Here is a 16,977-nt window from a genome sequence, read left to right as displayed (position 1 = left end):
TGTTTTACTGAGTAATTTGATTAAACAAAAAAAAAAACACAGGGGAGAGAAAAGTTGCTTCAGAATGTCATGTAAAGAAGTGTAACCATCAAAATTTTCTGAATATTGACGGTTCAGGAAAGGCCTTACTGTATAGAAATATGCTTGCGTTGGTAACGCCAAGTTTGTTGCCTGCCACGCATGTGTAGTTGCCATAGTGATCCTCCGTGGCATTGGTGACAATCAGACTGGACCGGCTGTCCATGGTCTGGATCTGGATTCCTTGCGAGCTGTTATATATCCTGACGAGAGAAAAAAGCCATGTTACTTATCCAAGAAACTATGAAAGTAATCATTATTTTGGTATGACCAAGTGGCACAGCAGTACAGTTGCTGCCGTACACTGCCAGAGATCCGGGTTCGATCCTGACTATGGGTGCTTGTCTGTATAGAGTTTGTACGTTCTCCCTGCGACCTTGTGGATTTTCTCTGGGTGCACCGGTTTCCTCCCACATTTCAAAGGCATGCAGGGTTGTAGGTTCATAGGCTTCCACAACTTGTTCCAAGTGTGTAGAATAGAACTAGTGTTGTTGGTCAGTGTGGGCCAAAGGGCCTGTTTCCATGCTGCATCTCTAAGTTGAACTAAATTAATTGGCTTCTGTAAATTGTCCCTGATGTGCAGGATGTGGAAGTGGGATAACATGGAATTAGTGTACGGGTGGACTGGGTGGGCTGAAGGGCCTGTTTTCCATTCTGCATCTAAAATTATAAAAACTAAAACACTTTATGAACCTAATTTTAATGTTCTTTTATTGCCAAAGTACAATTATTTGTTTCCATATAGATACAGCTCATCTGTTTTGTCCTGGCTTTTCTCGCCTCCAGTTTCCGCCCCCACCCACTTCTACTTTCAGTTTGACGATGGGTTCTGACAAGAAACATCACCTATTCTTTTTCTCCACAAACACTGCCTGATCTGCCGAGTTACTCCAGCATTTTGTGCCGATCTTCGGTATAAACCATTATCTGCAGGTCCTTGTTTCTGCATTTTGACTGCTCCACTGCAATATCTCCTCAAGATATAACTACTTTAAATGGTTCTCATCGCCTTATCGACAGGTGTGAAACCCTCTCCCACTGTTCCCCCTCTGTGATTCCTGCTACTCTAGGGCTCTACAACGATGTTTTAACCTGGACTTGCATCACTGGCCTTTGTTCGAACCATCTGCCTGTCAAAAAATCCCCCTCCAAGAATTGGTTCGTTAAGGATATGTCATTTGAGATTTAATAGTTTTTAGCAGCAATCAGACACAAGCAAAAATAAATCTCTGCTGTCTATTATTTTCCTTTGTTTCGACATCTAAAATATGAACTCGGCTTAAGACAAATACAACTTATTTTTGATCAATTGCTTATTATTGCATGCATTATGCAACATGGCGAGAATTTGTAACAAATATCAAACCGACAAAATCTTTTACATCATTTGGATACTTGTTACCAAATGTGCATTGTAAAGGGTTTTCAAATTCTTGTGCTGTGTATCTGATAGCTTCCTCTCCTGGCTGTCAGTAAATCACGCTACAACAGTAATTAGATGATATTTTTCCAGAAGGATAAAGGGCATTTATATTTGATTCAATACACTAATTAGTCAAATGGTTCAAGAACTAGGTATATGAGATACAGTTATATACTATACTGAACAAATATATAATTAATGTCTCAATGAATAGTCCACTAGGGTTCTGTTAATTAGACAACCATATATAATTTGTATATATTTGTGCTGTTTTATACAAGGCCTTTTTTTAAGTATGCAATATAATAAATTTATCTCTTCATAAACAAGACAAAACAATTCAACATTGTTCCTATTTATTAAACCATGATATACTGGGAAAAACAATTGTCCTTATGGGTGTTATGTCGATATGCAAAAATGGCAAAATAGATTGTCTCCATATTAAAGTGCATAATGCCTTTACTTTTAGACTTTAGACTAGAGATATAGCCCAGAAACAGGCCATATGGCCCACCGAGTCTGCAGCAACCAGCAATCACCCATACACTAGTTCTATCCTGCACACTAGAGACAATTTAATTTTTTTTACTGAAGCCAATTAACCTACAAACTGTAAGTCTTTGGGATATGGGAGGAAAATGGAGCACTCGGAGAAAACCTACGCAGTCACAGGGAGAACGTACAAACTGTGTACTGAAAGCATCAGTAGTCAGTATCGAACCAAGTTGTACCGCTGCGTCACTGACATGAATATGGACCAAGTCATTTGTTTGCTTTAAAATTATTAAAAGGACAAAATGTTTAAAATCACATTTTAAAATAGAACTGACTAGCCAATCAAATAAACTAAATATAACAATGTACTACATGCAACACATTTACTGAAAGGAAATTTTTAGCTACTTTGCTACTCAGTTTATTTTAGTGATACAGGGTGTTAACAGGCCCTTCGGCCCACCGAGTCCCTGCTGACCACAATCACCCATGCACTAGTTCTATCCCAAACACAAGGGACAATTTACAGAAGCCAATTAATCTTCAACCCTGCAGATCTTGGGACTGTGGGAGGAAACAGGAGCACCTGGAGAAAATCCACCTGGTACAGACAGCACCTGTAGTCAGGATCAAACCCGGGTCTCTGGCGCTGTAGGGCAGGAACTCTATTGCTGTGTCACTGTGTCTGTGACATAGAATCAGAAGATATAGATTCATTGTGGATAGAACTGAGAAATTGTACGGGCAAAAAGACACTAATGGGAGTTATATACAGGCCCCCAAACAGCCTATAGATAGGGTGCAAGTTGCATCAGGAGTTAAAATTGGCATGTTACAAAGGAAATGCTATGGTAGTTATGGGAGATTTCAACATGCAGGTAGACTTGGAAAATCATGTTGGTACTGGACCCCAAGAAAGGGAGTTTGTAGAGTGGCTCCAAGATGGATTCTTAGAGCAGCTTTTACTGGAGTCTAAGGCAATTCTGGATTTAATGTTGTGCAATGAACTGGATTTGATAAGAGAACTCAAGGTAAAGGAACCATTAGGAGATAGTGACCATAATATGATGTTTTAATCTGCAATTTGAGAGGGAGAAGGTAAAGTCAGAAGTGTCAGTATTGCAGTTGAACAAAGGGGCCTATGGAGGCATGAAGGAGGAACTGGCCAAAGTTGACTGGAAAGGGACCCTAGCAGGGATGATGGTGGAACAGCAAAGGCTGAAATTTCTGGGAATAATCCATAAGATGCAGGATCAATTCTTTCCAGAGGAGGAAAGATTTTAAGGGGAGTAAGAGGCAACCGTGGCTGACACGGGAAGTCAAGGACAGTATAAAACTAAAAGAGAAGAAGTATAACATAGGAAAGATGAGCGGGAAGCCAGAGGATTGGGAAACATTTAAAGAACAACAGACGGTAACTAAAAAGGTAATACAGGGAGAAAAGAAGTATGAAGGTAAGTTAGCCAAGAATATAAAGGAGGATAGTAAAAGCTTCTTTAGGTATGTGAAAAGGAAAAGATTAGCTAAGACAAATGTGGGTCTGTTGAAGACAGAAACAGGTGAATTTATTATGGGAACAAGGAAATGGCAGACGAGTTGAACAGGTTCTGTCTTCACTGGAAGACACAAACAATCTTCCAGATGTACTAGGGGACAGAGGATCTAGGGTGACGGAAGAACTGAAGGAAAGTCACATTAGTCAGGAAATGGTGGGGGGTTTTTAATCAAAAATATTTATTCAAATATTAAAATAATATATAGTACAGTAAAAAACAGAACAGAACCCACCACTATAATACACTCAAATGATAAACTATTATACAACTATTTAACAATCCTTATCAAAGATGCATTCAACCGCAAACGGTATCCAGCAGTCCAGAAAATCCTCCAAGGTGCCTGTGGACAGCGCGTAGGCCCTCTCTAACACCACCTGGGTGTGGAAATAACCCCGGGAAAGGGGCACACAGCCGGCTCGGGCAGCAGGAAATGGTGTTGGGTAGACTGATGGGAACTGAATAAATCCCCAGGGCCTGATGGTCTGCATCCAAGCGTACTCAAGGAGGTGGATCTAGAAATCGTGGATGCATTGGTGATCATTTTCCAATGTTCTATAGATACTGGATCAGTCCCTGTGGATGGAGGGTGGCTAATGTTATCCCACTTTTTAAGAAAGAATGGAGAGAGAGCAGGGAATTATAGAACAGGTAGCCTGATATTGGTGGTGGGGAAAATGCTGGAGTCAATTATTGGGATGTAATAGCGGCGCATTTGGATAGCAGTAACAGGATCGGTCCAAGTCAGTATGAATTTATGAAGGGGGAAATCTTGCTTGAATAATCTTCTGGAATTATTTGAGGATGTAACAAGTAAAATGGATAAGGGAGAGCCAATGGATGTAGTGTATCTGGACTTTCAGAAAGGTCCCACATAGGAGATTAGTGGGGGAAATTAGAACACGTGGTTTTGGAGGTAGGGTATTGACATGGTTAGAAGATTGGTTGTTAGACAGGAAACAAAGAGTACCAATTAACGGTTCCCTTTCAGAATGGCAAATAGTGACTAGTAGGGTGCCACAAGGCTTGGTGCTGGCACCACAGCTATTCACAATATATATTAATGAGTTAGATGAAGGAATTAAAAATAACATTAGCAAATTTGCAGATGACACAAAGCTGGGTGGTAGTGTGAACTGTTAAGAGAATGCTATGAGGATGCAGGGTGACCTGAATAGGTTGCGTGAGTGGGCAGATGCATGGCAGATGCAGTATAATTTGGATAAATGTGAGGTTATCCACTTTGGTGGCAAGAACAGGGAGGCAGGTTAATATCTGAATGGTGTCAGGTTAGGAAAAGGGGAAGTACAACTAGACCTGGGTGTCCTTGTACAGAGGTCACTGAAAGAAAGCATGCAGGTACAGCAGGCTAATGGCATGTTGGCTTTCATAACGAGAGTAGTTGAGTATAGGAGCAAAGAGGTCCTTCTGCAGTTGTACAGGGCCCTGATGAGACCACACCTGGAGTATTATGTGCAGTTTTGGTCTCCTAATTTGAGGAAGGACATTCTTGCTATTGAGGGAGTGCAGCGTAGGTTCACAAGGTTAATTCCCGGGATGGCGGTACTGTCATATGATGAAAGAATGGAACAATTGGGCCTGTATGCACTGGAATTTAGAAGGATGAGAGGGGTTCGTATAGAAACATATTAAATTATTAAAGGATTGGACACGCTATATGCAGGAAACATGGTCCCGATGTTGAGGGAGTCCAGAACTAGGGGCCACAGTTTAAGAATAAGGGGTAGGCCATTTAAAACTGAGATGAGAATAAACTTTTTCACCCAGAGAGTTGTGAATTTGTGGAATTCTCTGCCTCAGAAGCAGTGGAGGCCGATTCACTGGAGGCATTCAAAAGAGTGTTAGATAGAGCTCTTATGGCTAGCAGAATCAAGGGATATGGGGAGAAGGTAGGAACGGGGTACTGATTGTGGATGATCAGCCATGATCACATTGAATGGCGGTGCTGGCTCGAAGGGCCGAATGGCCTCCTCCTGCACCTATTGTCTATGGATCTATGCACCCCCAAACCTGAGTTTGTTATAATTTATTTGGTTCTTGTTATATCAAGATAAGATCATTGTGCTATTTAGCATAAACTACGATGCATAGCCTTGCCCACTTTTGTGGTGCTATCTTATCAAGGTAATTACATTTTAGTTTCGGTTTATTATTATCATATATACTGAGGTACAGTGAAAACCATTGTTCTGCATGCTATCCAAACAGATATACCATAAATAGATACGATCCAGCAATCCAGGTAGAAGAAAGGTCTGTTCGGTGAACGTTTGTAACTTTGTCGTCACCAGAAACGTGGCGACACTTGTGTACTGCCTAGGTGAGGGCTGCTGTATGATTTTACTGGGTTGTATGCAAAAACAAAGCATTTCACCGTACCTAGGTACATGTGACAATATAGTGTTATGGAATCATTGAATCAGTTCACGCTCACGTAAAATAGATAGAACAAGGAGGGAGGTACATTGTGCAGGATATAGTTCTCAGCATTGTGCTGCATTGTAGCATTGTGGTCATTTGAAATACCATGCATCTAGTTATCGTTTGTTTGGGACTCGCCTTGCTTGAGGTTACTCACCGCTTGTCTTCCTTGTACCACTCAAAATCCGCAGGTGGAACAGCAGACACCTCACAGTGAAGCATCCCAGTCCGCCCCACTGCAACATCAGCACTCTGGGCATACTTAATAACAGGAGCATCTGTAAAACAACACAGTGTAGGAAAGAAATGCAAATGCTGGGTCACACCGAAGATAGACACAAAATGCTGGAGTAATTCTGCGGGTCAGGTAGCATCACTGGAGAAAAAGGAATAGGTTGCGTTTCGGGTCGAGACCCTTATTCCTCCCAGTCTGAAGATGGGCCTCGACTTGAAACGTCTCCTATTCCATTTCTCCAGAGATGCTGTCTGACATGTTGAGTTACTCCAGCATTTTTTGTAAAACAATACAGATTCACAAATAGAAAGCAGCACAACAAAGCAGCAAATAAAGAATATCCTCTGTTGTTTTACACAAAGAGTGGTGGGTGACTGGAATGTACTTCTAGGGCTGGTGTAGAAGCAGGAATTATAGTGGTGTTCAAAGGTTTTTTAGATGGATGTGCAGGGAATGGATCTTTATCGATCATGCGCAAGCAGAGGAGTTTATGTTTGGCACAGATATAGTGGGCCAAAGGGCCTTTACCTGTGCTGTACTGCTCTATGTTCCAAATGTCAAATTAAATTATGGCTGTGCTAATACATTCAGAATATTTTTCATGGAATTTTAAATGAGATAACAGGCAGTTTAGTTTAAATGTGCTTCCTCATCCACTGTTAACAAACAGTGGAATGTCATATGAATAAACATCATTGAAATGCATCGAGAGTGCTAATTACCTGGCAGAAAAAGGGAGAGTTATAAGACCATAAGACGTAGGAGCAGAGTTAGGCCATTTAAGCCCATCTAGTCTATTCCACCATTCAATCATGGTTGCCCTAATTTGCACTCTCAACCCTGTTCTCCTGCCTATGCCTGTAACCTTTAACGCCTTTGCTAATCAAGAACCTATCTATCTCCGATTCTCTCATACCCAATGTCTTGGCCTCCACAGTCATCTGAGGCAATGAATTCCATGAATTCCCTACCATCTGGCTATAGAAATTCCTCCGCATCTCAATTCTATAGGTATGTCCTTTTATTCTGAGATTGTGGCCTCTGGTTCCCGACGCTCCCGTTACTGGAAACATTCTTTCCACATCCACTTTATCAAGGCATTCCACTATTTGGTAGGTTTCAACACGATCTCCCCTCATCCTTCTGAACTCCAGTGAGTACAGGCCCAAGACCATCAATTGCTCCTCACATGTTAACCCATTCATCCCCAATCTGATCCACAATGGAAAACCAGGATCTTCACCACACATTACTGCTAGTTGTATTCCCAGGCTACAATTTGTACAGATAGCAGTGATTAATCTCATAGGGGGATGCTCTCTTTCTCATACACTTTATCATGACATGTTCATATAAGGTGTGTTGAATTGAATAATCTTTCTTTTTACATTCAATGATAATAAACGACACTTGAGAAACTTCTGCAGTGTTTCACGGCATTATTATCATTGTACTGGCATGGATTCGCACCATTATTCATGGCTATCAGCCACGACTGGCAGCTAGATGTAGCTGCCTTTCACAATATTTGAGATGCATAGATAGAGTAGACAGTTAAACCTATTTCCCAATGTGGAAATGTCCAACACTAAAAGGCATAACTGTAAGGTGAGAGGGAGAAAGTTTAATGGAGTTGTGCGGGGCAAGATTTCTTTACACAAAGAGTGGTGGGGACTTGGAATGCATTGTCAGGTGTGGTGGTGGAGGCAGATATTATTATAGTGGCATTTAAGAGGCTTTTAGATAGGCGCATGGAAGTGCAAGGAATAGAGGGATACTGATCATGTACAGGCCGATGAGATCAGTATAATTAGGCAACATGTTTGGCATAAACATTGTAAAGCGAAATGCCCATTCCTGTGTTGTACTGTTCTATCTTCTATGTAATTCTGTATGTCTAAAATCCAATAGAAAGAAAAATTGTGTACTCTATAACTATTCTCTGTAGACTAATACATTAGCAAAATCAAGTATATACTTCATAATAGCAGATTCAATCATTTTAATTTTTAGATTTGTTTGATTAACTCGGCACATTATATTTTGGCAGATTGCTACAATAATAAAGGTGAAGAAAAGAAGCAATGAAACCTTTGCAAAGGAAATTCCTCTTAAGGCTTGACTAATTCAGTTCTATTGTAAGGGCAGCACTTTGTTAAGTTTTGAAGGATCACACACGGGCTAAAGTGGTAGAGTGATGGAGGTCAGCAACGGTTACGCTTGGCCAGGCCGATCCTGCAACACCACCAGTATAATTGGCCCTCATGGTCAGGTCAAGAACCCCACATTCACAACAGCTGGGACTTGAAAATGGCACCAAACTGGTGACTCTACACACTGTTTCAGTGTATTACTGTTATACACATGTACTGTATCTGAGATGCTTATCTAAGATGTATCTAAGTGCTTATGTAAAGTGATACTTGTATTGAACTGTATACAAAATTGAATTTCACTGTATGTGACAATAAAGTACCATTGAACCATTGAACATGCAACGGAGCACAGATATCAGTGCAGCTTTTGGAAGACCAGAAAGAAAAATGAATGAAGCTTTGCAAGACAACTTACAATTGACAGTGATGTGGACTCTTTTCTCATCGGCAGAGGCAACTTCATTGGCAGCTTTGCATTGGTAAGCACCTGCTTGGTGTTTGTTGATCATGAAGATTTCCAGATATTCCTCCTCCTCTTCAATTTCCTTGGCTGCAAGCAGATGAAAAAATCCGCTATTTAAAACAATAGTATTGTACATTTATGCCTGTTCTATATAATCAGTAAATTTGTAATTTTCCACAATAAAACCAACACATCTGCAGTCTGAAGAAGGGTCTCGACTCGAAATGTCACCCATTCTTTCACTCCAGAGATGCTGCCTGTACCGCTGACTCCAGCATTTTGTGTCTATCCTTGTTTTAAACCAGCGTCTCCATTTCCTTCCCACACATCAGCAGGAGAAATGGATTATAATTTATATCTATAAGTATCCTTATACAAGGCAAAAAAGGCACAAAGTGCTGGAGTAACACAGCAGATCAGGCAGCATTTAGAATTTTAGACTTTAGAGACACAGAGCAGAAACAGACCATTCAGCCCATCGAGTACACGCCAGCTAGTGATTACCCTGTACACTAGCACTATCTTACACACTAGGAACAAATTACAATTTTACCAAAGTCAATTAACCTACAAACATGTATGTCTTTGGAGTGTGGGAGGAAACTGGAGTACCCGAAGAACGTACCATCAGGATCGAACCTGGGTCTCTGTCGCTGTAAGGCAACACCTCTACTGCTTTGCCACTATGCCACTGCGAAAAAAAGACTCAAAGGGCTGGAGTAACTCAGCCGGTAAGGCAATACCCTTGAAGAACATATATATGTGACGTTTCGGGTCATAGAAGGGTCACCTATCCTTGTTCTCCAGGGATGCTGCCTACCTCGCTGAGCAATTTGTGTCTTCTTTTGTAAAACCAACATCCGCAGTCCCTTGTTTCTATGGTTTGAGCACTTAATGTTACTGATCTACTTGTGATCTCATGCCCATGGGAGATATTCCTAAGCAGTAGCAGATGAATCTTAGACACAAAATGCTGGAGTAACTTAGCGGGACAGACAGATTAATTTTGTTTGAATGGTTGAGGATAGTGACCTTACATAAACTGCAGTCAACTTTACAACCTGCAGGAGTAAAGCCATTTGAAGACATTTTAGATTTTTTTAATTAAATGAAAGTAAGGGATTAATGATAATTCTTTGCTGATGCTCAACCTAACACTGGCTTGTTTATTACAGACGCCAAACTCAACTGTTTACAACTGTGTAGGAATGAACTGCAGATGCTGGTTTACACCAAAGATATACACAAAATGCTGCAGTAACTCAACGGGACAGGCAGCTATCAGGGATGCTGATAGCAAATGTTCTGTTTACTCACCAACCAGGCTTCTGTTTTTGATTAACATTTAGTTTAGTTTACTTTAGTTTAAAGATACAGAATGGAAACAAACCTTTTGGCCCTTCTGAGTCTACGTCGACTATTGACCCTACATACTAAAGATGCACATTAGTTCCATGTTATAGAAACATAGAAACATAGAAATTAGGTGCAGGAGTAGGCCATTCGGCCCTTCGAGCCTGCACCGCAATTCAATATGATCATGGCTGATCATCCAACTCATTATCCCGTACCTGCCTTCTCTCCATACCCTCTGATCCCTTTAGCCACAAGGGCCACATCTAACTCCCTCTTAAATATAGCCAATGAACTGGCCTCAACTACCCTCTGTGGCAGAGAGTTCCAGAGATTCACCACTCTCTGCGTGAAAAAAGTTCTTCTCATCTCGGTTTTGAAGGATTTCCCCTTTATCCTTAAGCTGTGACCCCTTGTCCTGGACTTCCCTAACATCGGGAACAATCTTCCTGCATCTAGCCTGTCCAACCCCTTAAGAATTTTGTAAGTTTCTGTAAGATCCCCTCTCAATCTTCTAAATTCTAGAGAGTATAAACCAAGTCTATCCAGTCTTTCCTCATAAGACAGTCCTGACATCCCAGGAATCAGTCTGAACCGTCTCTGCACTCCCTCTATAATGTCCTTCCTCAGATTTGGAGACCCAAACTGTACGCAATACTCCAGGTGTGGTCTCACCAAGACCCTGTACAACTGCAGTAGAACCTCTTGCTCCTATACTCAAATCCTTTTGCAATGAAAGCTAACATACCATTCGCTTTCTTTACTGCCTGCTGCACCTGCATGCCTACCTTCAATGACTGGTGTACCATGACACCCAGGTCTCGCTGCATCTCCCCCTTTCCCAATCGGCCACCATTTAGATAATAGTCTGCTTTCCTGTTTTTGCCACCAAAATGGATAACCTCACATTTATCCACATTATACTGCATCTGCCAAACATTTGCCCACTCACCCAGCCTATCCAAGTCACCCTGCAGTCTCCTAGCATCCTCCTCACAGCTAACACTGCCCCCCAGCTTAGTGTCATCCGCAAACTTGGAGATATTGCCTTCAATTCCCTCATCCAGATCATTAATATATATTGTAAATAGCTGGGGTCCCAGTACTGAGCCTTGGGGTACCCCACTAGTCACTGCCTGCCATTGTGAAAAGGACCCGTTTACTCCTACTCTTTGCTTCCTGTTTGCCAGCCAGTTCTCTATCCACATCAATACTGAACCCCCAATGCCTTGTGCTTTAAGTTTGTATACTAATCTCTTATGTGGGACCTTGTCCAACTTTTGCATCCTGCACACAAGGGACATTTTACAGAAGCCAATTAAACTGCATGTTTTTGGATTATGGGAGGAAACTGGAGCGCCCGGAGGAAACCCACGTGCTTACAGGGAGAATAGCAAACTCCGCACATACAGTGGCCATAGTCTGTATCAAACCCAGGTCTCTGACATTCTAAGGCAGCAACTCTACTGTTGGGCCACTCTGTAAGTTCATCCATTGGTTTGGTGAGATTTGAACTTTTCTGACTTGGTTATAAACCCAAAATATCACCACCATGATATTGTGCTTCCAAGTTATAAATGGGTTTTGCTTGATGTTACAAGTTAGATAGAGTTAGTAAGTAACTAGAGTTGCATTGATGGTTTCAAGTAATGGCTCCCTCAAAATCGCATTGATAGAAAAAGATGATCGACACTAAGTGAAGTGAAAAATATGGCTTTTCATTATTATAATGGTACTACAATGCTGCTTTTAACCTAGTACTGCAATCTTACCTGAATGCAAAATAAAAACAATACAAAATCCTTGGATGAGAAAATCCATTTCAATATACTCAATTGTACAGTTCTAGATTTTACATATTTTAGCGTGGCACACCGCCACATGTTTTAATGCAGGCAAAGTGACGTGATATGTATTTAGCTTTAAAATCTCAGCCTTCAGTCCTTTTTTCACAAATTCCAAAAGGATAGGTGATCTGACATTACTAACCACATCCCTAATGTAGTTTGATGTCAAACATAGTTTAGTTTAGTTTAGTTTAGTTTAGTTTAGAAATACTGCGTGGAAACTGGCCCTTTGGCACACCGATTCCACGCCGACCAGCGGTCCCCGTCACACTAGCACACACAATTTTTACCAAACACAATAAACCTATAAACCAAACAAACCAAACAAACCTGTACGTCTTTGGAGTGTGGGAGAAAAGACTAGGCTTGTACACGCTAGAATTTAGTAGATTGAGGGGGGATCTTATAGAAACGTACAAAATTCTTAAGAGGTTGGACAGGTTGGATGCAGGAAGATTATTCCCGATGTTGGGGAAGTCCAGAACAAGGGGTCACAGTTTAAGGATAAGAGGGAGGCCTTTTAGGACCGAGATGAGAAAATCATTTTTTACACAGAGAGTGGTGAATCTGTGGAATTCTCTGCCACAGAAGGTAGTTGAGGCCAGTTCATTGATTATATTTAAGAGGGAGTTAGATGTGGCCCTTATGGCTAAAGGGATCAGAGGGCATGGAGAGAAGGCAGGTACAGGGTACTGAGTTGGATGATCAGCCATGATCATATTGAATTGCGGTGCAGGCTCGAAGGGCCGAATGGCCTACTCCTGCACCTATTTTCTATGTTTCTATGTTTCTAAAACCGAAGTACCACGGGAAAACCTACGCGGTCACGAGAAGAACGTACAAACTCTGAACAGACAGTACCAAAAGTCAGGATCGAACCTGGGTCACTGGCACTGAAAGGCAGCAACTCTACTGCTGCGCTACCGTGCCGCCCCACTAAAGAAACACTGAAAACAACTTGGGGTTTAATTTAGTCATAAACACAGTACCACAAAGTTTATTGTCATGTGTACCAGTGAAAAGCTCTTTTCATGTGTGCCAACCAGCGGTGGAAAGACTGCACAAGATTTAAATCGAGCAATGTGTGTGTTGAGCAAGTTCAATTATGTTAATCAGCTACATTTGTACACAAAACCTGGTCAAAATATCTAAAATGATCAAAGCAACTACAGGTGCACAACCTTTTATCCGGAGTTCCGGAAACCGAAAAGCTCCGAAAACCGGCCATTTTTTCCAGGATGTCGTCTGCACACCAACGCTCGCGTTTGGCGCCAAACTTGACCCGAAATGAGCCACGGTCAGCCCAGGTCTGTACTACTGTAGCGGCTGCCTTCTCCCCAGAGACCGGGGAGACACTTAAACATCTGTAAATCATTTCTTAAATGTTAGTCAGTTAGATTGGAGCGCTTTTATGTGAAGGGGGAAACTTTAATTCTTAGTCCCCTACCTGGTCGGAGAGGCAGGGAGCGGACAATGCCTTACCGGGTCGCCGTACAGTAAACTCCGGAGCGCTGTGGCCGCCGACTCCCAACATTGCGGAGCTGGGGCTACGGGCGTCCGGCCGCGGGCGTCGCCGGTTGTAGCTCCGACCCCAGCAAATCTACCCCTGGCTGCGCGGCGCTCCAAATCCAGCGCGGCCCGCAGCCCACGGCCAGACACCCGCAGCCCCAGCTCCGCGATGTTGTGTGTCGGCGGCCACAGCGCTCCGGAGCTTACCGCACGGCGACCCGGTAAGGCATTGCCCGCTCCCCGCTGGTATCCCACTGCTGCGACGCCGCCGACTCCCAACATTCGCGGAGCTGGGGCTGCGGGCGTCCGGCCGCGGGCCGCGCTGGATTTGGAGCGCCGCTCAGCCAGGGGTAGAGTTGCTGGGGTCGGAGCTCCAGCTGGCGCCGCCCGCGGCCGGATGCCCGCAGCCCCCAGCTCCGCGATGTTGGGAGTCGGTGGCCACAGCGCTCCGGAGCTTACTGCACGGCGACTCGGTAAGGAATTGCCTGCTCCCCGCCTCTCCGACCAGGTAGGGGACTAAGAATTAAAGTTTCCCCCTTCACCCCCCCACCACATAAAATCCCTCCTAACTAACTGACTAACATTTAAGCAATGATTTACAATGATTCCCCGGTCTCCGGGGAGGAGGCAGCCGCTCCAGACTTTTCAAGCCGCCCGTGCTACCTACCTAATCTACGCTAAAAATCTTCCATTCGGAAATCCGAAAAATTCCGAAATCCGAGAAGTGTCTGGTCCCAAAGCTTTCGGATAAAAGGTTGTGCACCTTGTGAATTGCAGATTTGTGATTCCACAGCTATTATCATCTGTTTAAGGCTCACCTGACACAGAATAGCATTGTTCTTGTATTTAAAACAAGTTGAAAGGATATGCTTAATTATACCATATTGCTTTATGAATTATAAAAGGCTTAAAGCAGATGCAGATAGGGAGACAGTACAACAATAGTTATTGTTTCAGTCCTACAGCGGAGGCCCAAATCCATGACTTCCACAGAGATAAATATTTCATTGTCAGAATACATTTCTGTGCAAAGAATACAAATGTCAAAAACAATTCCCTTTCCTTTCTTTGCTTGCGGCTAAAATATAAATATTAACTACCATCTCAAATATTTTCCTCAATTTGGACTTGAAATAAGTATTGACATTTGTCATTATCTGAATGACAAATGCATTATTTGGACAACTTTAAAATAACACATTTTACTCTGCAATATCAATTGTATTTGTTATCCTGTCGGCTTGAGTACATTATGCCAATATTTTTAGCATCTCAATAGTATGTGTAATTATAAGAGGTTTTATTCATTATGCTTGGTATGGAATGTTATGCTCAATCCTATTGTGTTTGAAAGTATTAATATTGAAAGGATGGAACTGGAAATGGAACATAGCATTTACAATGTGGATACATTAAGTGACAAATGAAAATGGAAAAGATTCAGAGGATGACTGATGAATTCAATTTGGAAACTGTGCTGTTAGATGTATGGCCTAATTTGTCAACGTACACCAAAATAACCCACTAATGCATACAGTTTTTAGATACAGATTTGTATATAGGTCATTAAAATATACTAAATGTAGCAAATTTAAGATGACATTGGTCAAATCAGCTCCCTAATTTGTGTACCTTCATGAACCCCTGTGATCTGAGTTCTTGTATAATGATGTTGTAGTAAATTCATATAAATTGAACTAATCACCTTTCAGTTTAAAGGAGAGCGAGACTTTGCAGCTGAGTGAAGGCAGTGTAAAATTCACGGCAACACTGAAAATCGCACCATAAAAAGCATCCTGTCAGGCAACATCTTTGCTCAAGACCACAAGAAATTGCAGAAAGTTGTGTAAGAAACACAGACCATCACACAGACCAGGTCACAGGGAGAATGCACAAACTCAATACAGTCAGAACCCGTTGTCAGGATAGACACAAAATGCTGGAGTATCTTAGCGGGACAGGCAGCATTTCTGGAGAGAAGGAATGGGTAACCTTTTGGGTCAAGACCCTTTCACACACCCGTAGTCAGGATTAAACCTAGGTGTCTGGCGTTGTAAGGCAGCATCTCTACCACTGCGCTACTGTGCCACCCAATTTTAGATCATTATTCAATCTTTTTCTCAATCATTTTACATTAAAATTACTAAAACAGTTCTATTTGGAGAAAGCAAAGTGTTGCTCGTAGAATTTCACTCGACCTGAGCGGTTCCTCTATACTCCCACCAAAAGTTTCAAGGCTATTGTAATCCCAGATTTTTGAGGCTGATTTATTCCAGTCACTCTGGGCTGTGGGTAATAATCGGGGTACCGTTGGGTTCTGTACTTTTCCTTCATCACATTTAGGTAGCAGGTAAATAAACATGCCATCTCCAGTTCTCAACAAGTCCTCCAGGGGACTTCTGCGCTCCACAAAATAAGTCCCCAACACAACAATTGCCAGTAGGGGCTCAAATTAAAGTGGGGTGAGACTGTCTAACCAAAATCCCACACAATAATAATAATAATGATACAATTAGTAGTTATATAGCAATAACTATAGCAACAATAACAACAATATTACTGCACAATAAACAACAAAACTGCAATACAATCAACTACCCTATTTCTTCAGCTCATTTGTCCGATTTATATTTTAAAGTGACCTGGGGTAAGGAACTGCCATCTAATCCAAGAAAAATACTTGGCTCATTTAATTTGCCTGAAAGGCGATGAGATGCACAAGACACAAAATAATAGAGCACAGATTGTAGTCACTGGGAGATCTATGTAGATTAAAACTCAGATTAAAATAACATCTGCAGCACTGGTGTAACACTGAATTGTTGTTAAAGCCCAAACTTGTCAATATTGAACACAATTTAGTTTTATATCAAAGCATATTGCAAAGAATTATCATGGATCATAAGACATAGGAGCATAGTTAAGTCATTTGGCCCATTGAGTTTGCAGTGCTATTCGATCGTGGCTGATCTATTTTTGCCTTTCAAACCCGTTTTCCTGCCTTCTTCCTGTAACTTTTGACACCATTACCAATTAAGAACCGAGCAATCTCCGCTTTAAGAACAGCCCACCGAGACCTTATGCAAGAGGTGCCATTTTACAGTCCCAGCTGCAGCTGGCCACAAAGGCCCCGTTGTAGCTGATGCCTCAATTCTGGTCACCCCATGAACCATTGTCCCTCTCCTTGCAAGGTCACCTTCAGCAGCATAGTCGCATGCGGTACCTAACTTTTACGTGCTGCCTTTCAAGCACATAACCCCTGCGTAAAACGTACAACCTCTGTATAACACTATGTCAAGCTAATCTAGCATTATCCATGTTTCAATTTTACATTTAAACAAATAAGCATGAGAATCTCAACGAGTTCCTTCAATAGGTGTAAAGTAAAAACAGGAAATGAAGGAAATACTCAGCAGT

General features: G+C 41.9%; 1 protein-coding gene across 2 annotated transcripts in view; it reads right to left on the bottom strand.

Annotated features, from left to right (window-relative positions):
* The window catches only part of lsamp (limbic system associated membrane protein), a 629,716-nt gene that overhangs the window by 81,581 nt on the left and 531,158 nt on the right, over positions 1 to 16,977 (bottom strand). For both annotated transcript variants that reach the window (XM_055644555.1, XM_055644556.1), the window contains exons 4-6: positions 8,804 to 8,938; positions 6,155 to 6,275; positions 130 to 281 (exon numbers count right to left, since the gene is read on the bottom strand). In XM_055644555.1, coding sequence (XP_055500530.1) covers positions 130 to 281; positions 6,155 to 6,275; positions 8,804 to 8,938 — 408 coding nt within the window. The remainder of the gene's footprint in view (positions 1 to 129; positions 282 to 6,154; positions 6,276 to 8,803; positions 8,939 to 16,977) is intronic.

Source organism: Leucoraja erinacea, chromosome 13, assembly GCF_028641065.1.
Source record: "Leucoraja erinacea ecotype New England chromosome 13, Leri_hhj_1, whole genome shotgun sequence".
Taxonomy (NCBI): Eukaryota; Metazoa; Chordata; class Chondrichthyes; order Rajiformes; family Rajidae; genus Leucoraja; species Leucoraja erinaceus.
The sequence above is the reverse complement of the archived record's forward strand: the minus strand, read 5'-3'. Positions and strand labels throughout refer to the sequence as shown.